The sequence below is a fragment of the Coregonus lavaretus genome (assembly GCF_964263955.1).
Source record: "Coregonus lavaretus genome assembly, chromosome: 4".
Classification (NCBI taxonomy): domain Eukaryota; kingdom Metazoa; phylum Chordata; class Actinopteri; order Salmoniformes; family Salmonidae; genus Coregonus; species Coregonus lavaretus.
Genome location: NC_139991.1, coordinates 40,991,039 through 41,005,651, shown reverse-complemented (window position 1 = coordinate 41,005,651; position 14,613 = coordinate 40,991,039). Strand labels below are relative to the sequence as shown.

The window sequence follows — 14,613 nt, the reverse complement described above, 5'->3', positions numbered from 1 at the left end:
TAGTATGTTGAATATTAGATATCTGGGCCTGATATATGATTTGTTAACTATGGAGTGAACTCATGGCTCCCATCTCCTGTTGAGTCTGACCTACAGGAGGTCCCCTTATTCCAAAGGGCCTGGAAGTGTTTTGGACTAATTGCCCCTAGCCTCTTCCCACCTACATACACCTGGCGCTCATTTCAGAGCTTCCGTTCCTAACAGTTCATATCTGCCATAGAAGAGCTGGACATCAGATAAAACCACATAGGGGAGGTGAGGCTTCACACATGACAGCTGACGCAACGATTAATCACAGAACGTAGAGTCCGATGGGAGCGCCATGTGTGCCTCCCTCAGTTTAAGCACTCCACCACCTCACACAATTAAAGTCAATTATCTTGACCTTTATACAACCTCTGGACCCAGGTTAAAGGGATAGAGTCCTCAAAATTCACTTACCTTAACTGACATTTTGGAGATATTTACTTATCACACATACCGTACTAAATAGTCATTTTTATTGAGTCAGCATTGCTATAGGGTCCTGATCATTCTGAAAATATGTCTAAAACACCTTACAAACACGTCAATTAAACTGTTTTTATAGGTATGTAGACTTCTTTTTTTTTTTTTAAGGTAAACTTCAGACAGGAAGCAGAACTTCAAACAGAAAGTCACTTCTCTGTAGCAACTGCCTTTTAGGGGATGGGGGTGGGGGGGGTGCAAGTGTGCATTGACATCTCTAAAGGTGTACCTAAAGCTCTTTATCATCCTAACAGCATCACTTAAGACATTCCCCTTCGCTCTGACGGCAACCACCATTCAGACTTTTATGACTCACATGAAATTGCCTGCTTATTTTAAAGCTCTCAGACAACAAGACTGTTTGGCACTCTGCTCACATTTTAATGATAGGACCGTTGATTGGTTACAGACTTTCGCTTTTAACTTTCCGCTTAGTGAAATAAATAATAGGACCATAAGAATCAAAGACAATCTTTTTGTATTTTATTTCAAAAAACAATTTACAACCCTTTGCCTATGTGACTGTAGTTCTGCCAGTGTCATTTCATATTTAGTTTCTTATGGTCCTGTAAAATTCTTAAAGTGTATTTGCTGGTTGGTTAAATGTGACAGCCACAAAGTCTGTTCATCGCCTCTCCCCATTCCCTGAAATGGAGGAATGGCTCTGTACAATGATTAATTCATCTGCTCACTCGCTTTCCCTGAAACCAGAACTAATCCTGCCAATACATTATTCACCAATAGCCAACACTTTGACCATGAATATTTAAGCACTGGCCACCTAATGTTTTTGTCATGGTGTTATAGTTCCCTTAGTGGTATGAGACAGAGATAGCAGTGCAACGTTGAATGTTCAGATGGTCTGTAGCGTAATATTAGTCCCAGGAGGTAGAAAAGTTACCAATCATCGTTACATCCATTTCAGGACAGTTTGCATAAATCTAAATTGATTTCAGACAGAGGAGGCTGGTGGGAGGAGCTATAGGAGGACGGGCTCATTGTGATTTCTGGAATGGAATTAATGGAACGGTATCAAACGCATCAAACATATGGAAACCACATGTTTGACTCCGTTCCATCTATTCCATTCTAGCCATTACAATGTCCCCATCCTCCTATAGCTCCTCCTACCAGCCTCCACTGCTTTCAGATCAACAGCAGTGTCTTAGAATTTGATTCATACCTGGTGTATTTACTTCCTCTTTCTCTCATGTGTTTATGTTTTTAAGCTTACTATTGTTTGACTGTATGCATTAGTGTAATAGTATATGGAAACCTGTAAGACAGATGTCAGTGAATCCTGTCTGTGTAACAGATGTCTTTGCATCTAAAAAGCAGTAAGGCAATATTTTCCATTCACATGTAAAGTATAATTAGAAGCATTATGTCTTCATTTTGAGTCATCATTCTCAAAATACAGTAACTTCTGTAATTTACTCACTTCTAAGGAACAAATCTTTCTGTCATCACAAAACTCACCTCAGCACTAAGTAGCCTTGTTAATAATGGAACAAGGTAGGAGACTTCTTTTGCCATTCTTATCATTCAGTTACACCAGTCTAGGCCTTGGGGACCAGTCATAATGAACAGTCATCTGTTTTGAGCTGGTGCAGGACAACAGTACATGCTTTGTCTGACCATGAATATAAATCAATTAACCCAGATTAATTGTCAGTAGCTATGCCAACATAGTGTATGTACTCAAGACGGAATTGCTGAGTTAAGGGAACACATAATGTAGTTGGTTGACTTCAGCTCACTGCTCACTGGCCGCAGCACATGAGGAGATGATCAGAAACATTTAGCAGCATTACGCGTTTCACGATCAGATGATGGGAGAGTCTCTGAAGACAAAAAGCAGTAACTCACCATTCACAGATCCCCAGGAGAGGAGAGAGAGGGGGGGGGAGGGAGGGAACATGGGAGAGAGAGAGAGAGAGGGGGAGGGAGGGAACATGGGAGAGAGAGAGAGAGGGGGGGGAGGGAGGGAACATGGGAGAGAGAGAGAGAGGGGGGGAGGGAGGGAACATGGGAGAGAGAGAGACAGCGAGAGAGAGGGAGAGAGAGGGGGGGGGGGGTCGAAAGAGAGAGAGAGTTAGGGAGAGAGAGAAGGGAGAGGGGTTAGATGGAGAACTGTTGTTTGCAAATAAGCCTCCTCCATCTGCAGTGCGATCAGTGAAAATGACCAAAACAGCCAATGTTATGTAGTCTACCTGAAAGGAAAGCAACTCAAGTGATTGTGTTTTATTTTGTTTGCTTTGTGTTTTAATATATTTGTTTATCTCATTTGGAGCACATTGTTATTGTGAAGACTCCACATCCTGTAACACCTTCTGATGCTTTTTAAAAATCTTGAGGGGAGATGTGTTTACTATGTTTCCAATTCAGGCACACAAATGCATTTTGTGGAATGTGGGTAGATGTTTGATGGATTTCCAAGTGGGATGCGATGCGGCCTGGTTTGATTGGTTTGTCTGAATTTTTTGGGAACGTGAATCTCAGGAAATCTTGTTCTGCTCCAAGTTCTTGATAACTAGAAAAATATGCAATATAAGTATATTGCTAGAATAAGACTGGGGTTGATAAGGAAAACAATTTAAATCAACCAGATAAACTATGGGAGATATTGTCTCAGACGGACTTGAAAGTGAATTAGACCGTCCTTAATAATATCCCCTTGGTCAGGGACCCTTTCACAATAACTTAACCTAAATCCCACTGACTGCCCCTTGTTATAAACGCAACATGTACACTGTTGGTCCCATTATTCATGAGCTGAAATAAAATATCCCAGAAATATTCCATACATAAAAAAAGCTTATTTCTCTAAAATGGTCTGGACAAATTTGTTTACATCCCTGTTAGTGAGCATTTCTCCTTTGCCAAGATAATCCATCCACCTGGACAGGTGTGGCATATCAAGAAGCTGATTAAACAGCATACACAGCTGCACCTCGTGCTGGGGACAGTAAAATGGCCCTCTAAAATGTGCAGTTTTGTCACACAAGACAATGCTACAGATGTATCAAGGAGTGTGTAATTGGCATGCTGACTGCAGGAATGTCCAACAGAGCTGTTGCCAGAGAAATGAATGTTCATTTCTCTACCATAAGCCACCTCCATTGTCGTTTTAGAGAATTTGGCAGTACATCCAACCGGCCTCACAAGCACAGACCACGTGTAACCACGCCAACCCAGGACCTCCCCATCCGCCTTCTTCACCTGCGGGATCGTCTGAGGAGGAGGAGGGGGTGTGCTGAGGAGTATTTCTGTCTGTAAAAAGCCCTTTTGTAGGGAAAAACTCATTCTGAGTGGGTGGACCTATGCCCTCCCAGGCCCAACCATGGCTGCACCCCTATCCAGTAATGTGAAATCCATAGATTAGGACCTAATGAATGTATTTAAATTGACTAATTTCCTTCTATGAAGTGTAACTCAGTAAATTCTTTGAAATTGTTGCATGTTGCGTTTATATTTCTGTTCAGTATACATTTAAGCTTAAATCTGTATCTCATTACAGTAATGCATTGTTGGCTTCAACATAATTTAAGTAAAGCCCATTGAGTGAATTAAAGGCCATTAAACCACTGGCTGAACTGCTTAGCCGAACTGCTATTAAATAATTAATTAAATCAAATGATGTCATTCAAGACATGACCTAGCCTTAAAGGTCCAATGCAGCCATTCTTATCTCAATATCAAATCATTTCTGGGTAACATTTAAGTGCCTTACTGTGATTGTTTTCAATTAAAATAGTCAAATAAATATATATATAGCTTCTTAGCAAAGAGCAATTTCTCAAGCAAGAATTTTGCTAGGACTGTCTGGGAGTGGTCTGAATGGGGAGGGGAAAACTGAAAACTAGCTGTTATTGTCAGAGGTTTAAATATTAGGTCTGATATTAAATATTAATCAGATTCATGCGTAATAAATAAGATACACTTAAAAGTATGTGGACACCCCTTCAAATGAGTGGATTCGGCTATTTCAGCCACAACCGTTGCTGACAAGTGTATAAAATCGAGCACACAGCCTTGGAATCTCTATAGACAAACATTGGCAGTAGTAGAATGGCCCGTACTGAAGAGCTCAGTGACTTTAAACATGGCACTGTCATAGGATACCACCTTTCCAACAAGTCAGTCAGTCAAATTTCTGCTAGAGCTGACCCGGTCAACTGCAAATGCTATTATTGTGAAGTGGAAAGGTCTAGGAGCAACAACGGCTCAGCCGCGAAGTGGTAGGCCACTCAAGCTCACAGAATGGGACTGCCGAGTGCTGAAGCGCGTAGCGCATAAAAATTGTCTGTCCTCGGTTGCAACACTCACTACCGAGTTACAAACTGCCTCTGGAAGCAACATCAGCACAAGAACTGTTCATCGGGAGCTTCATGAAATGGGTTTCCCCCACCCGAACCCCGACAGCAAGCCCCTCAACGGCACAGAATGGAGCTCCGCCAGTGTACCCTCAGCCCGCACAGACGAACAGGCCTTACTCACATCCCTCCTTACCAAGACAGCCCTGAACATCATCGATGTCTCGGCTGCAGACTCTCAAGGCATGGAGCAGCATGAGTACATGGACAAAGCTCGGCAATACAGTACAAAACTGGCCTTGTTGAGTAACAGTCAGTCTCAGAAGAAGCCCCTCCCTCTCCCTTCCCTCACCAGCCAGCCGCACCAAGTGCTCGCTAGTGATCTGGTGCCAGACTCGGATGTACAACAGGTGTCCAAGATAGCTGCCTATGCTTACAGTGCAATCTCTCAGATCAAGGTGGATGCTAAAGAAGAGCTAGTGGTTCAATTTGCCATCCCCTGATCTACCCTCTGGCCTCCATAATACTCATCCCGTCCCGTCCCGTCCCGTCCCGTCCCCCATGCCCACAATGCATCTATGATTACCAGTCCCTGTGCTACCCAGCTATGCCACTAGCAACCTGCTGCTCCAGCTGAGGACTATGACAACCAGGCCTCCCCTGCTGAAAAGGTTAACCAACCTTGCCCTGCACTCCTCAGAACCACCTTTCAAAGCCACCATTCATCCTTCCTTCACCAGCCGTCAAGGAATTTTTTAACTCTCATATGGTAGTATAACGATAATGGTGTTAGGGCAGTTTTTGTAATTTTAAAGTTTTTTGTTTGAAGAGTGACTGAGTCTGATTTCATGAATAAACGGTTAGCTAGCTGCGCGGCATGGCTAGGGTGCTGGTGGCGTTAGCTCTGGCAGTGAGTTTCAGGAGTAGCTAGCCTCGTCTGATATGCAGCTACGGTAATATACTAACTAACTAACTAACCACAGCTAGGAAAAGAGGGTAATTAAGCATGTCCAAATGTAGCACAGTAACAGGACAAAAAAATATGTCCACAGTCAGCCAACCCACTAGTCAGCATGGGGATGCTGTTGTTCTGACACTGTGTGGACCTGCTGTCACCCAGAACACACATTGTCACACCCTGGCTCGGGGGACTCTATATGTTGAGCCAGGGTGTGTAAGTTCTATGTGTTTTTGTTCTATGGTGTATTCTATGGGTGCTATTTCTATGTTGGCCAGAGTGGCTCCCAATCAGAGGCAACGAGTGTCAGCTGTTGCTGGTTGTCTCTGATTGGGAGCCATATTTAAACTGTCTGTTTTCCCTTTGTGTTTGTGGGATCTTGTTCCGTTTTGGTTTGTTTCCGTGTCGGTTGTGTTAGACCGAGGACGTCACGTTTTCGTTTTGTTGTTTTGTTCGTGCATTCATTATATAAATAAAATATGTTTGCAACTAACGCTGCGCATTGGTCTACTCACTACGACGATCGTGACAGAAGATCCCACCATACCAGGACCAAGCAGCGTGTCCAGGAGCAGGCAGCCTGGACGTGGGAGCAGATCTTGGACGGGCAGGGGTCCTGGACCTGGGAGGAAATCCAGGCCGGGATGGATCGCCGGCCATGGAGGGAGACGGTAGAGGCGCGACGGAGAGAGGAGCAACGGCGTAATCAGTGTCGTCGTCGGACGGACGAGAGGCAACCCCAAAAAAATTTTAGGGGGGGGCACAGGGCATGGACGACGGGGCTGACGGAGGCAGACAAGGGTCGAATTCAGAAGGCCACCAGGTTACGGGAGCCATTGGTGAGAAGAGGGAAGGAAGATGTAGAGGCGCGGCGAGAGGTACTGAGGTGTATTGCCAGTCCGGTCCGGCCCGTTCCTGATCCCTGTTTAAGGCCAGTGGTGTGTGTTCCCAGTACGGTCCGGCCTGTTCCAGCCCCTCGCACCAAGTGTACGGTGCGCGTCGCCAGCCCGGCCCGGCCTGTTCCTGCTTCTCGCACCAAGTGTACGGTGCGCGTCGCCAGCCCGGCCCAGCCTGTTCCTCCCCCTCGCACCAAGTGTACGGTGCGCGTCGCCAGCCCGGCCCGGCCTGTTCCTGCCCCTCGCACCAAGTGTACGGTGCGCGTCGCCAGCCCGGCCTGTTCCTGCCACTCGCACCAAGCCTACGGTGCGCGTCGCCAGCCCGGCCCGGCCTGTTCCTGCCACTCGCACCAAGCCTACGGTGCGCGTCGCCAGCCCGGCCCGGCCTGTTCCTGCCACTCGCACCAAGCCTACGGTGCGCGTCGCCAGCCCGGCCTGTTCCTGCCACTCGCACCAAGCCTACGGTGCGCGTCGCCAGCCCGGCCCGGCCTGTTCCTGCTACTCGCACCAAGCCTACGGTGCGCGTCACCAGCCCGGCCCGGCCTGTTCCTGCCACTCGCACCAAACCTACGGTGCGCGTCGCCAGCCCGGCCCGGCCTGTTCCTGCCACTCGCACCAAGCCTACGGTGCGCGTCGCCAGCCCGGCCCGGCCTGTTCCTGCTACTCGCACCAAGCCAGGGGTGCGAGACGTCAGCCTGGTAAGGCCCGTTGCTGCTCCACGCACCAAGCCAGGGGTGCGAGTCGTCAGCCCGGTAAGGCCCATTCCAGCTCCACGCACCAAGCCAGGGGTGCGCATCGTCAGCCCGGTAAGGCCCGTTCCGGCTCCACGCACCAAGCCAGGGGTGCGCATCGTCAGCCCGGTCCGGCCCGTTGCTGCTCCACGCACCAAGCCAGGGGTGCGCATCGTCAGCCCGGTCCGGCCCGTAGCTGCTCCACGCATCAAGCCAGGGGTGCGCATCGTCAGCCCGGTCCGGCCCGTTCCTGCTCCACGCACCAAGCCAGGGGTGTGCGTCGTCAGTCCGGCACAACCCGTGCCTGGGTCACCGGTGCCTGGTCAGGACCGGTCAGCTGCTCCACACCGGAGCTGAAGCTATCCGCTCCTACGATGTCCAGTTCAGCTCCAGCCAGCGGGGCCAGACCGGACCAGGGGCGCTACGGGGGGATTATTAGAGGGTGGTGGTCTAGCCCGGAGCCGGAACCGCCTCCGAGGAGGAATGCCCACCCAGCCCTCCCCTGGTTTGTTGATGTTCAGGCGCGGTCGCAGTCCGCGCCTTTGGGGGGGGGGTACTGTCACACCCTGGCTCTGGGGACTCTATATGTTGAGCCAGGGTGTGTAAGTTCTATGTGTTTTTGTTCTATGGTGTATTCTATGGGTGCTATTTCTATGTTGGCCAGAGTGGCTCCCAATCAGAGGCAACGAGTGTCAGCTGTTGCTGGTTGTCTCTGATTGGGAGCCATATTTAAACTGTCTGTTTTCCCTTTGTGTTTGTGGGATCTTGTTCCGTTTTGGTTTGTTTCCGTGTCGGTTGTGTTAGACCGAGGACGTCACGTTTACGTTTTGTTGTTTTGTTCGTGCATTCATTATATAAATAAAATATGTTTGCAACTAACGCTGCGCATTGGTCTACTCACTACGACGATCGTGACACACATCCCACCCCTCATGTCAGTATGAAAAATGTATGCACTCACCTAGTGTAAGTCGCTCTGGATAAGAGCATCTGCTAAATGACTCAAATGTAAATGTAAATGTAAATGTTTCCATGGCCGAGCAGCCGCAAACAAGCCTAAGATCACCATGCTCAATACCAAGCGTCGGCTGGAGTGGTGTAAAGCTCGCCGCCATTGGACTCTGGAGCAGTAGAAACACGTTCTCTGGAGTGATGAATCACGCTTCACCATCTGGCAGTCCGACGGACAAGTCTGGGTTTGGCGGATGCCAGGAGAACGCTACCTGTCCGAATGCATAGTGCTAACTGTGAAGTTTGGTGGAGGAGGAATAATGGTCTGGGGCTGTTTTTCATGGTCGGGCTAGGCCCCTTAGTTCCAGTGAAGGGAAATATTAACGCTACAGCATACAATGACATTCTAGACGATTCTGTGCTTCCAACTTTGTGGAAACAGTTTGGAGAAGGCCCTTTCCTGTTTCAGCATGACAATGCTCCCGTGCACAAAGCGAGGTCCATACAGGAATGGTTTGTCGAGATCGGTGTGGAAGAACTTGACTGGCCTGCACAGAGCCCTGATCTCAAACCCATCAAAGACCTTTGGGACGAATTGGAACCCCGACTGCGAGCCAGGCCTAATTGCCCAACATCAGTACCCGACCTCACTAATGCTCTAAGCAAGTCCCCACAGCAATGTTCCAACATCTAGTGGAAAGCCTTCCCAGAAGAGTGGAGGCTGTTATAGCAGCAAAGGGGGGTCCAATTCCATATTAATGCCTATGATTTTGGAATTACATGTTCAACGTGTCCACATAATTTTGGCCCACTGTAGTATATTTTATCAGCTCTTTTGATATGGTAGTGGTCAGTTTTCTGAAGTGGCACTGCCTGAAACAGATTATCTCTCTATAGCCAGAGTGGAACACCTGACAGAGGACCCACATGAAGACCTGATCTAGGCTGGAAACAAGGTAGAATTTCACCCCCTCATCTTTGAAGTAACAGAGATGGATTCAGACCCCTTATTATCCTGATACCATCTACACTCATACATGTAAGTTAGCGATTCAAATCTATGGGGACAGATTGGAATGCGTTAAATAGTGCTGTTTTATAGTTTTCTCAGGCTCTCCTATCTCAAAAGGGGGCAGCTAACAATAAGGAACAGTGCTGACATTTTTGAAAATCTAACCCCTTTTTGAGAGACGCAACCATGGATAGAGTTTTTTTGGTTGATGTTGCCACAATTCCCTATGAAGTAGTGGGTCTCTACAATCAACTTACCTGACATGATATGGACACAGGGTTCAAATTACACTCACATGGTGAGAGTATTTACATAGCTTATTTTTTTAATGATGTGCTTCACACAAAGGCTTTATGTCCAGATGAAAAACACTGGCCAAAGTCATAGGGGTAGACTAATATCAGAGGAGACCGATAATAGTGTGTTAACAGTGTTACCCTTTATCTACCCCTGTGATTGTTTCCACGCTTTCCCTAAGCAGCTTGGAGGGGAAACCGGATATCCAGTGCATCAAAACATCCAACAAATTGTTTTCTTGTGTGATAAAGTGTTTTTTCTCGTGGAGAACTTCTTCCCAACATCTGAGTTTGATTAGGATTGTTGCACAATAGAAGTGTATCAGAGAAGCAATGCAGATGAAATCAATGAAATTCAAAGAACCTGAGCAACAGGTTATTGACTGTCTTCAAACCTGCAACACATTGCTTTTGATAAAAACTAAGGTTAGTTGTTGAATACATGACAGGGTGATGCATGCATCAGATGGATTGACTTTGATACAGTAAACAGCACCTTGTTGAAAGAAGTGTTTTGGGGAAAAACAATATTTTGTTCTCCGGTAGGTCCCCCTTACTAGCTCTGACTTTGCTGATAGCTACTTTATTGAGGAAAAATTTACTTACTATTACTGAGATATGTGGTTGTCCCACCTAGCTATCGTAAGATGAATGCACTAACTGAAAGTCGCTCTGGATAAGAGTGTCTGCTAAATGACTAAAATGTAAAATGTCTCCCCTGGTTCAGTTTGTCCCTCCCTGCATCAGGTTTACAGGAAGCAGTGTATAGTACAGAGGAAGTTGATGCTAACATTAGGCTGTTTGTACAACACCAAATTAAGTGCTGAGCTAACATACTGTAAACTGGAAGTCATGGCCAGAAGGGATCAGACAGCAGACTACCAGAGAAGTAGTTGGAGCACTAACAACCAGTGTGAAATGAGGGGGAGGGGCATCTTCTCTAGTGAGATGACAATCGGATTGGACAAACAACCATGTAAGAAATGGGATTCAGAGGAATTTTTCGATTTTGAATTATGTTCTGTTTTCCTGGTTTTTAAACCTGTCGTTAGGATTTATCTCACTTGATGGACTCAGTGCAGTTCCGTGTTTGTTTTTATCGCGTTTGCCCTAGCTCACTTGATCTTTTTTACTGTGATGGATAATTCACAACATCTGAGAGGTTCTGGAAAGGCAGCCATAAAATACGATCAAAACTGACCATATCATCTTTCTTGTTATTAGCATATTTATATCTAGCTCAATGACTTCCAGAACCTATTCATGTGTGTATGCCCAGAAGTGTTACTTATATACCAAACAAGTGTGTAAATGTGCTTGTGAAAGCGATGTACTGCCGTGTTTTACTATTGTAAACCAATGAATTCAGCACAGTGTTGTACAGACCAGATATACTCTCTCTCTCTGGTATCCCCCCTCCCCTGCCCCTCACTCCATCCCCCTCCCCAGAGTGCCTGCTTGTATCCCATGGTTTGTTTGGCCTCTCTCACTGCCTCGGATGGTTGGTAGGGATTCCAGTCGTCTCTGGGACGTTAGAGACAGTCTGAAGGGTCTGTGATGCAGGTACTGAATTTACACAAGACCTGAGCCAGATTCCCTGCGGATGAATAAAGTCAAAAGGCTGAAGTCCAAAACCACCACAAATAAAGTGTCACATTTATTGATGACAAAAGTTGGAGTCTTACAATAGAACTGCATCTTTAAGGTAAAGGTTTCACTCCTTACTGAGCAGTGTCAGGATCTTGAGAGACATGCATGACATTTCTTTGGCTGTGGTGGAAATGGCTTTAAAATGACCACCATAACGCAAGATGATTGATAGATAGGTAGAGGAGGGAAAGGACCGGAGATATGGCTTTTGTCTGACAATGTGAAAAGGAAATTAAACGACGAACAAACCAGACAAGAGACCTAGATTCTTTGAAGGGTGAAATTGACTGACACACGGAAGGTCTACTTTGGGTTTTAAAAGCCTAGTAAATCACTTATGTTGTAACGTAATGTATAGTGTAGTGTCTGTTTGTCCACATCTTTGCCTGACTTGGTTAAACCTCAGTTTTGTTGTAATTTGTCAGGAGGTTCAATTCTATTAATGGTCAAGTTCAAGATGTTGTAGCAATACTGCATTAATAATGCATATTTTGTATTGTGTTTTTCTTTGATCTGTAATACAGTCAGGTCCATAATTATTGGCACCCTTGATAAAGATGAGCAAAAAAGACTGAATAAAATAAATAATACAAATACTGAGCTATGTTGTATGCGCCAAACATTTTAAAAATTATATTAATTTATACTAAAACAATTGCTCAGAGAAAGAGATTTTGTTTAAAAAGTAATACAAAAAAATATCAAAAAGATAGGTGTCAAAATTATTGGCACCCCTGTTTTCAATACTCCGGCACCCTCCCCTTGCGAGGATAACGACACTGAGCCTTTTTCTAAAATGTTTTATGAGATTGGAGAACACATTGGGAGGGATCTTAGACCATTCCTTCATAGATTAAGATGACTTTATTGGTCAATTGCACGCAAGGTCCAACATGTATACATACAGGTTTTTGGAGAGGTGTGGGGGGCTGCAATATTGGGAACCCAGTGAGCTGTTCTTGTGGGGGGTTAAGTTCCTTGCTCAAGGGCACAACAGCAGGCAATGGCATCTAGGACTTGATACCAGCAACCCTCCGGTTGCCAGCTCACTTCCCGACAGATTTTTCCATCCGACCTGGGATTTGAACTGGCAACACCTCGGTTGCTGGCTTGCCTCTCTAACCTCTAGGCCACCTGCCGGTTCCAATCCAAGTGTGAATGCCGTTTATCAAACTCCAGGTGATGCTATGGTCAGATGACATGAAAATAGAGCTCTTTGGCCTCAAGTGGTGGGTTTGGCGTCGAAAAACGGAAGCATATGCAAAAAAGTACCTCATACCTATGGTAAAATATGGTGGTGCATCTTTTATGTTATGGGGCTATTTTGCTTCCACTAGTCCTGTGGCCGCTGTTAAGGTCAACAGCATCACAAACTTTACCAAGTACGAGGACATTTTAGCAAAAAACCTGGTTGCCTCTGCCAGGAGGCTGAGATTTGGCTACAAGTGGGACAAATCTCCAGCAGGACAATAACCCCAAGCACACATACAAATCCACAAATAAATTGTTTATTGACCACAAAATCAACATTTTGCAATGGCCATCTCAGTCTCCGGACTTGAACCCCATTGAAAACCTGTGGTTTGAATTGAAGAGGGCAGTCCATAAGCGCAGACAAAGGAAATCAAGGACCTGGAAATATTCTGTATGGAGAAATGGTCTAAGATTCCTCCCAATGTGTTCTCCAACCTCATAAAACATTTTAGAAAAAGGCTCAGTGCCACTGTCCTCGCAAGGGTAGGGTGCTGGAGTACTGAAAACGGGTGCCAATAATTTTGACCCTTATCTTTTTGAGATTTGTTTTATCACTTGTTAAACAAAATCTCTCTCTGAGCAATTACACTAGTAAAATTATACTATAAAATAATATAATTTCCCCTTTTTTTGCATGCAATATAGCTCAGTATTCGTATTATTTATTTTAGTCTTTTTTGCTCATCTTTACCAACTGTGCCAATAATTATGGTCCTGACTGTATTTTACAGGTACATCTCTCTCATGTTGTTTACCACTCATAATGAAAGGATAAAGAGCAAACTCCTCAGCAAATATCTATTTCTAAAAAGAGGAAGAGGCCCTAAGGAAATAGATGAAGACAATGCTCCTAGCCTCACCCTTTAAGGAGGATACCAGCATTGGTCAGAAGCACCCAGGTGCCATTGATAAGACTCTGAAGTCAAGAGAGACCTAACCTGTCTGGCAACACTTCCACCACTGAAAAAGGAAGACCGCGAAAGACAGGAAAATAGATAAATATAAAAGATACTCAAGACAGGGGGAGAGGGGGATAAGGGAATAAGAAGAGAGAGGAGAGAAGTTGAGGAGAGAGAAGTTCCACAATTCACTCCTAACCTGTTCTGAGCAACTGGTAGGACTTGGACTCAGAAGGGGAGGGAACAGGGTGAGAGGGAGGGGTAGAGGAGAGAAAGAGAGAGCGGGATAGGAGGGGAGAAAAAACAGCCTCTCCCTTACTCTATCTGACACACACAGACACACACAAGCAACTAAGCAACATTTTTAAAAAAACTCACACACATAGATCTTCAAAGCCAACTGGTTTTCATAGACTGCCAATTATCCTAAGAGATTACATCTGGGGGGGATTGCGTCAGATAAATAAGGTGAGAAGAGTGACAAGACTCACCTCAGCGCAGCAAGACAGACAGGGAGAGGAGCTCCTCAGCAGGGATCCCAACAGGAGAGAGAAAGAGGCACTCAGAGAAGAGAAGCAACACTCCACCACTCCACTCAAAGGGACTCAGCTCAGAGAGACGGAGAGAAGAGAAGGAGAGCTCCAGCTCACTCTACTCTAACTCAGAGGGACCAGGGCACAGAGACCCAGCACTCTCATTCTCACTTCCCCCACATAGAAGAGCACAGCACACCGAGAGAGAGACGCTCCAGCTAAGAGGCTCCATTATACAGACAAGTAACTTCAGAGAATAACCCAAAGAGACCAGAAGAAGCAAGGATTACATGATTCCCTTTTTTTCCCATCCTTTGATTCTTCATTTTGATGAGAAACAGCTTAAGGGTTTATGTTTAGATTTGTTTTATTTATTCATTTTTTGAACATTTTTGGCGTCTCCCCATCCCCTCTTCTAACCCTCCCCTTATCTCATCCTGTCCAGAGGTGATAGAGGTAGTTTCTCATTTGTATTGTACGAGGAGAGTGAGCGGCGGAGGGCGAGAGGTGCTTGTTTCCCAGTTTTGAGTTATGGATGTTGACACATTCCTTTGGAACACGAGAGGAATAAGCAACAGAAAGAGCAGCAGCAGTGTTGTCGTCGTCATCC

The 14,613-nt window shown here is 45.7% G+C and overlaps 1 protein-coding gene across 1 annotated transcript; it reads left to right on the top strand.

Moving 5' to 3' along the window:
- Positions 1-4,903: 4,903 nt before the first annotated feature.
- Positions 4,904-5,326, top strand: LOC311127424 (ragulator complex protein LAMTOR1-like; the record flags this gene model as incomplete). Its single annotated transcript, XM_084159268.1, has 1 exon — positions 4,904-5,326. One exon carries the CDS (start codon positions 4,904-4,906, stop codon positions 5,324-5,326), a length of 423 nt encoding a protein of 140 aa, XP_084015394.1.
- Positions 5,327-14,613: the final 9,287 nt, after the last annotated feature.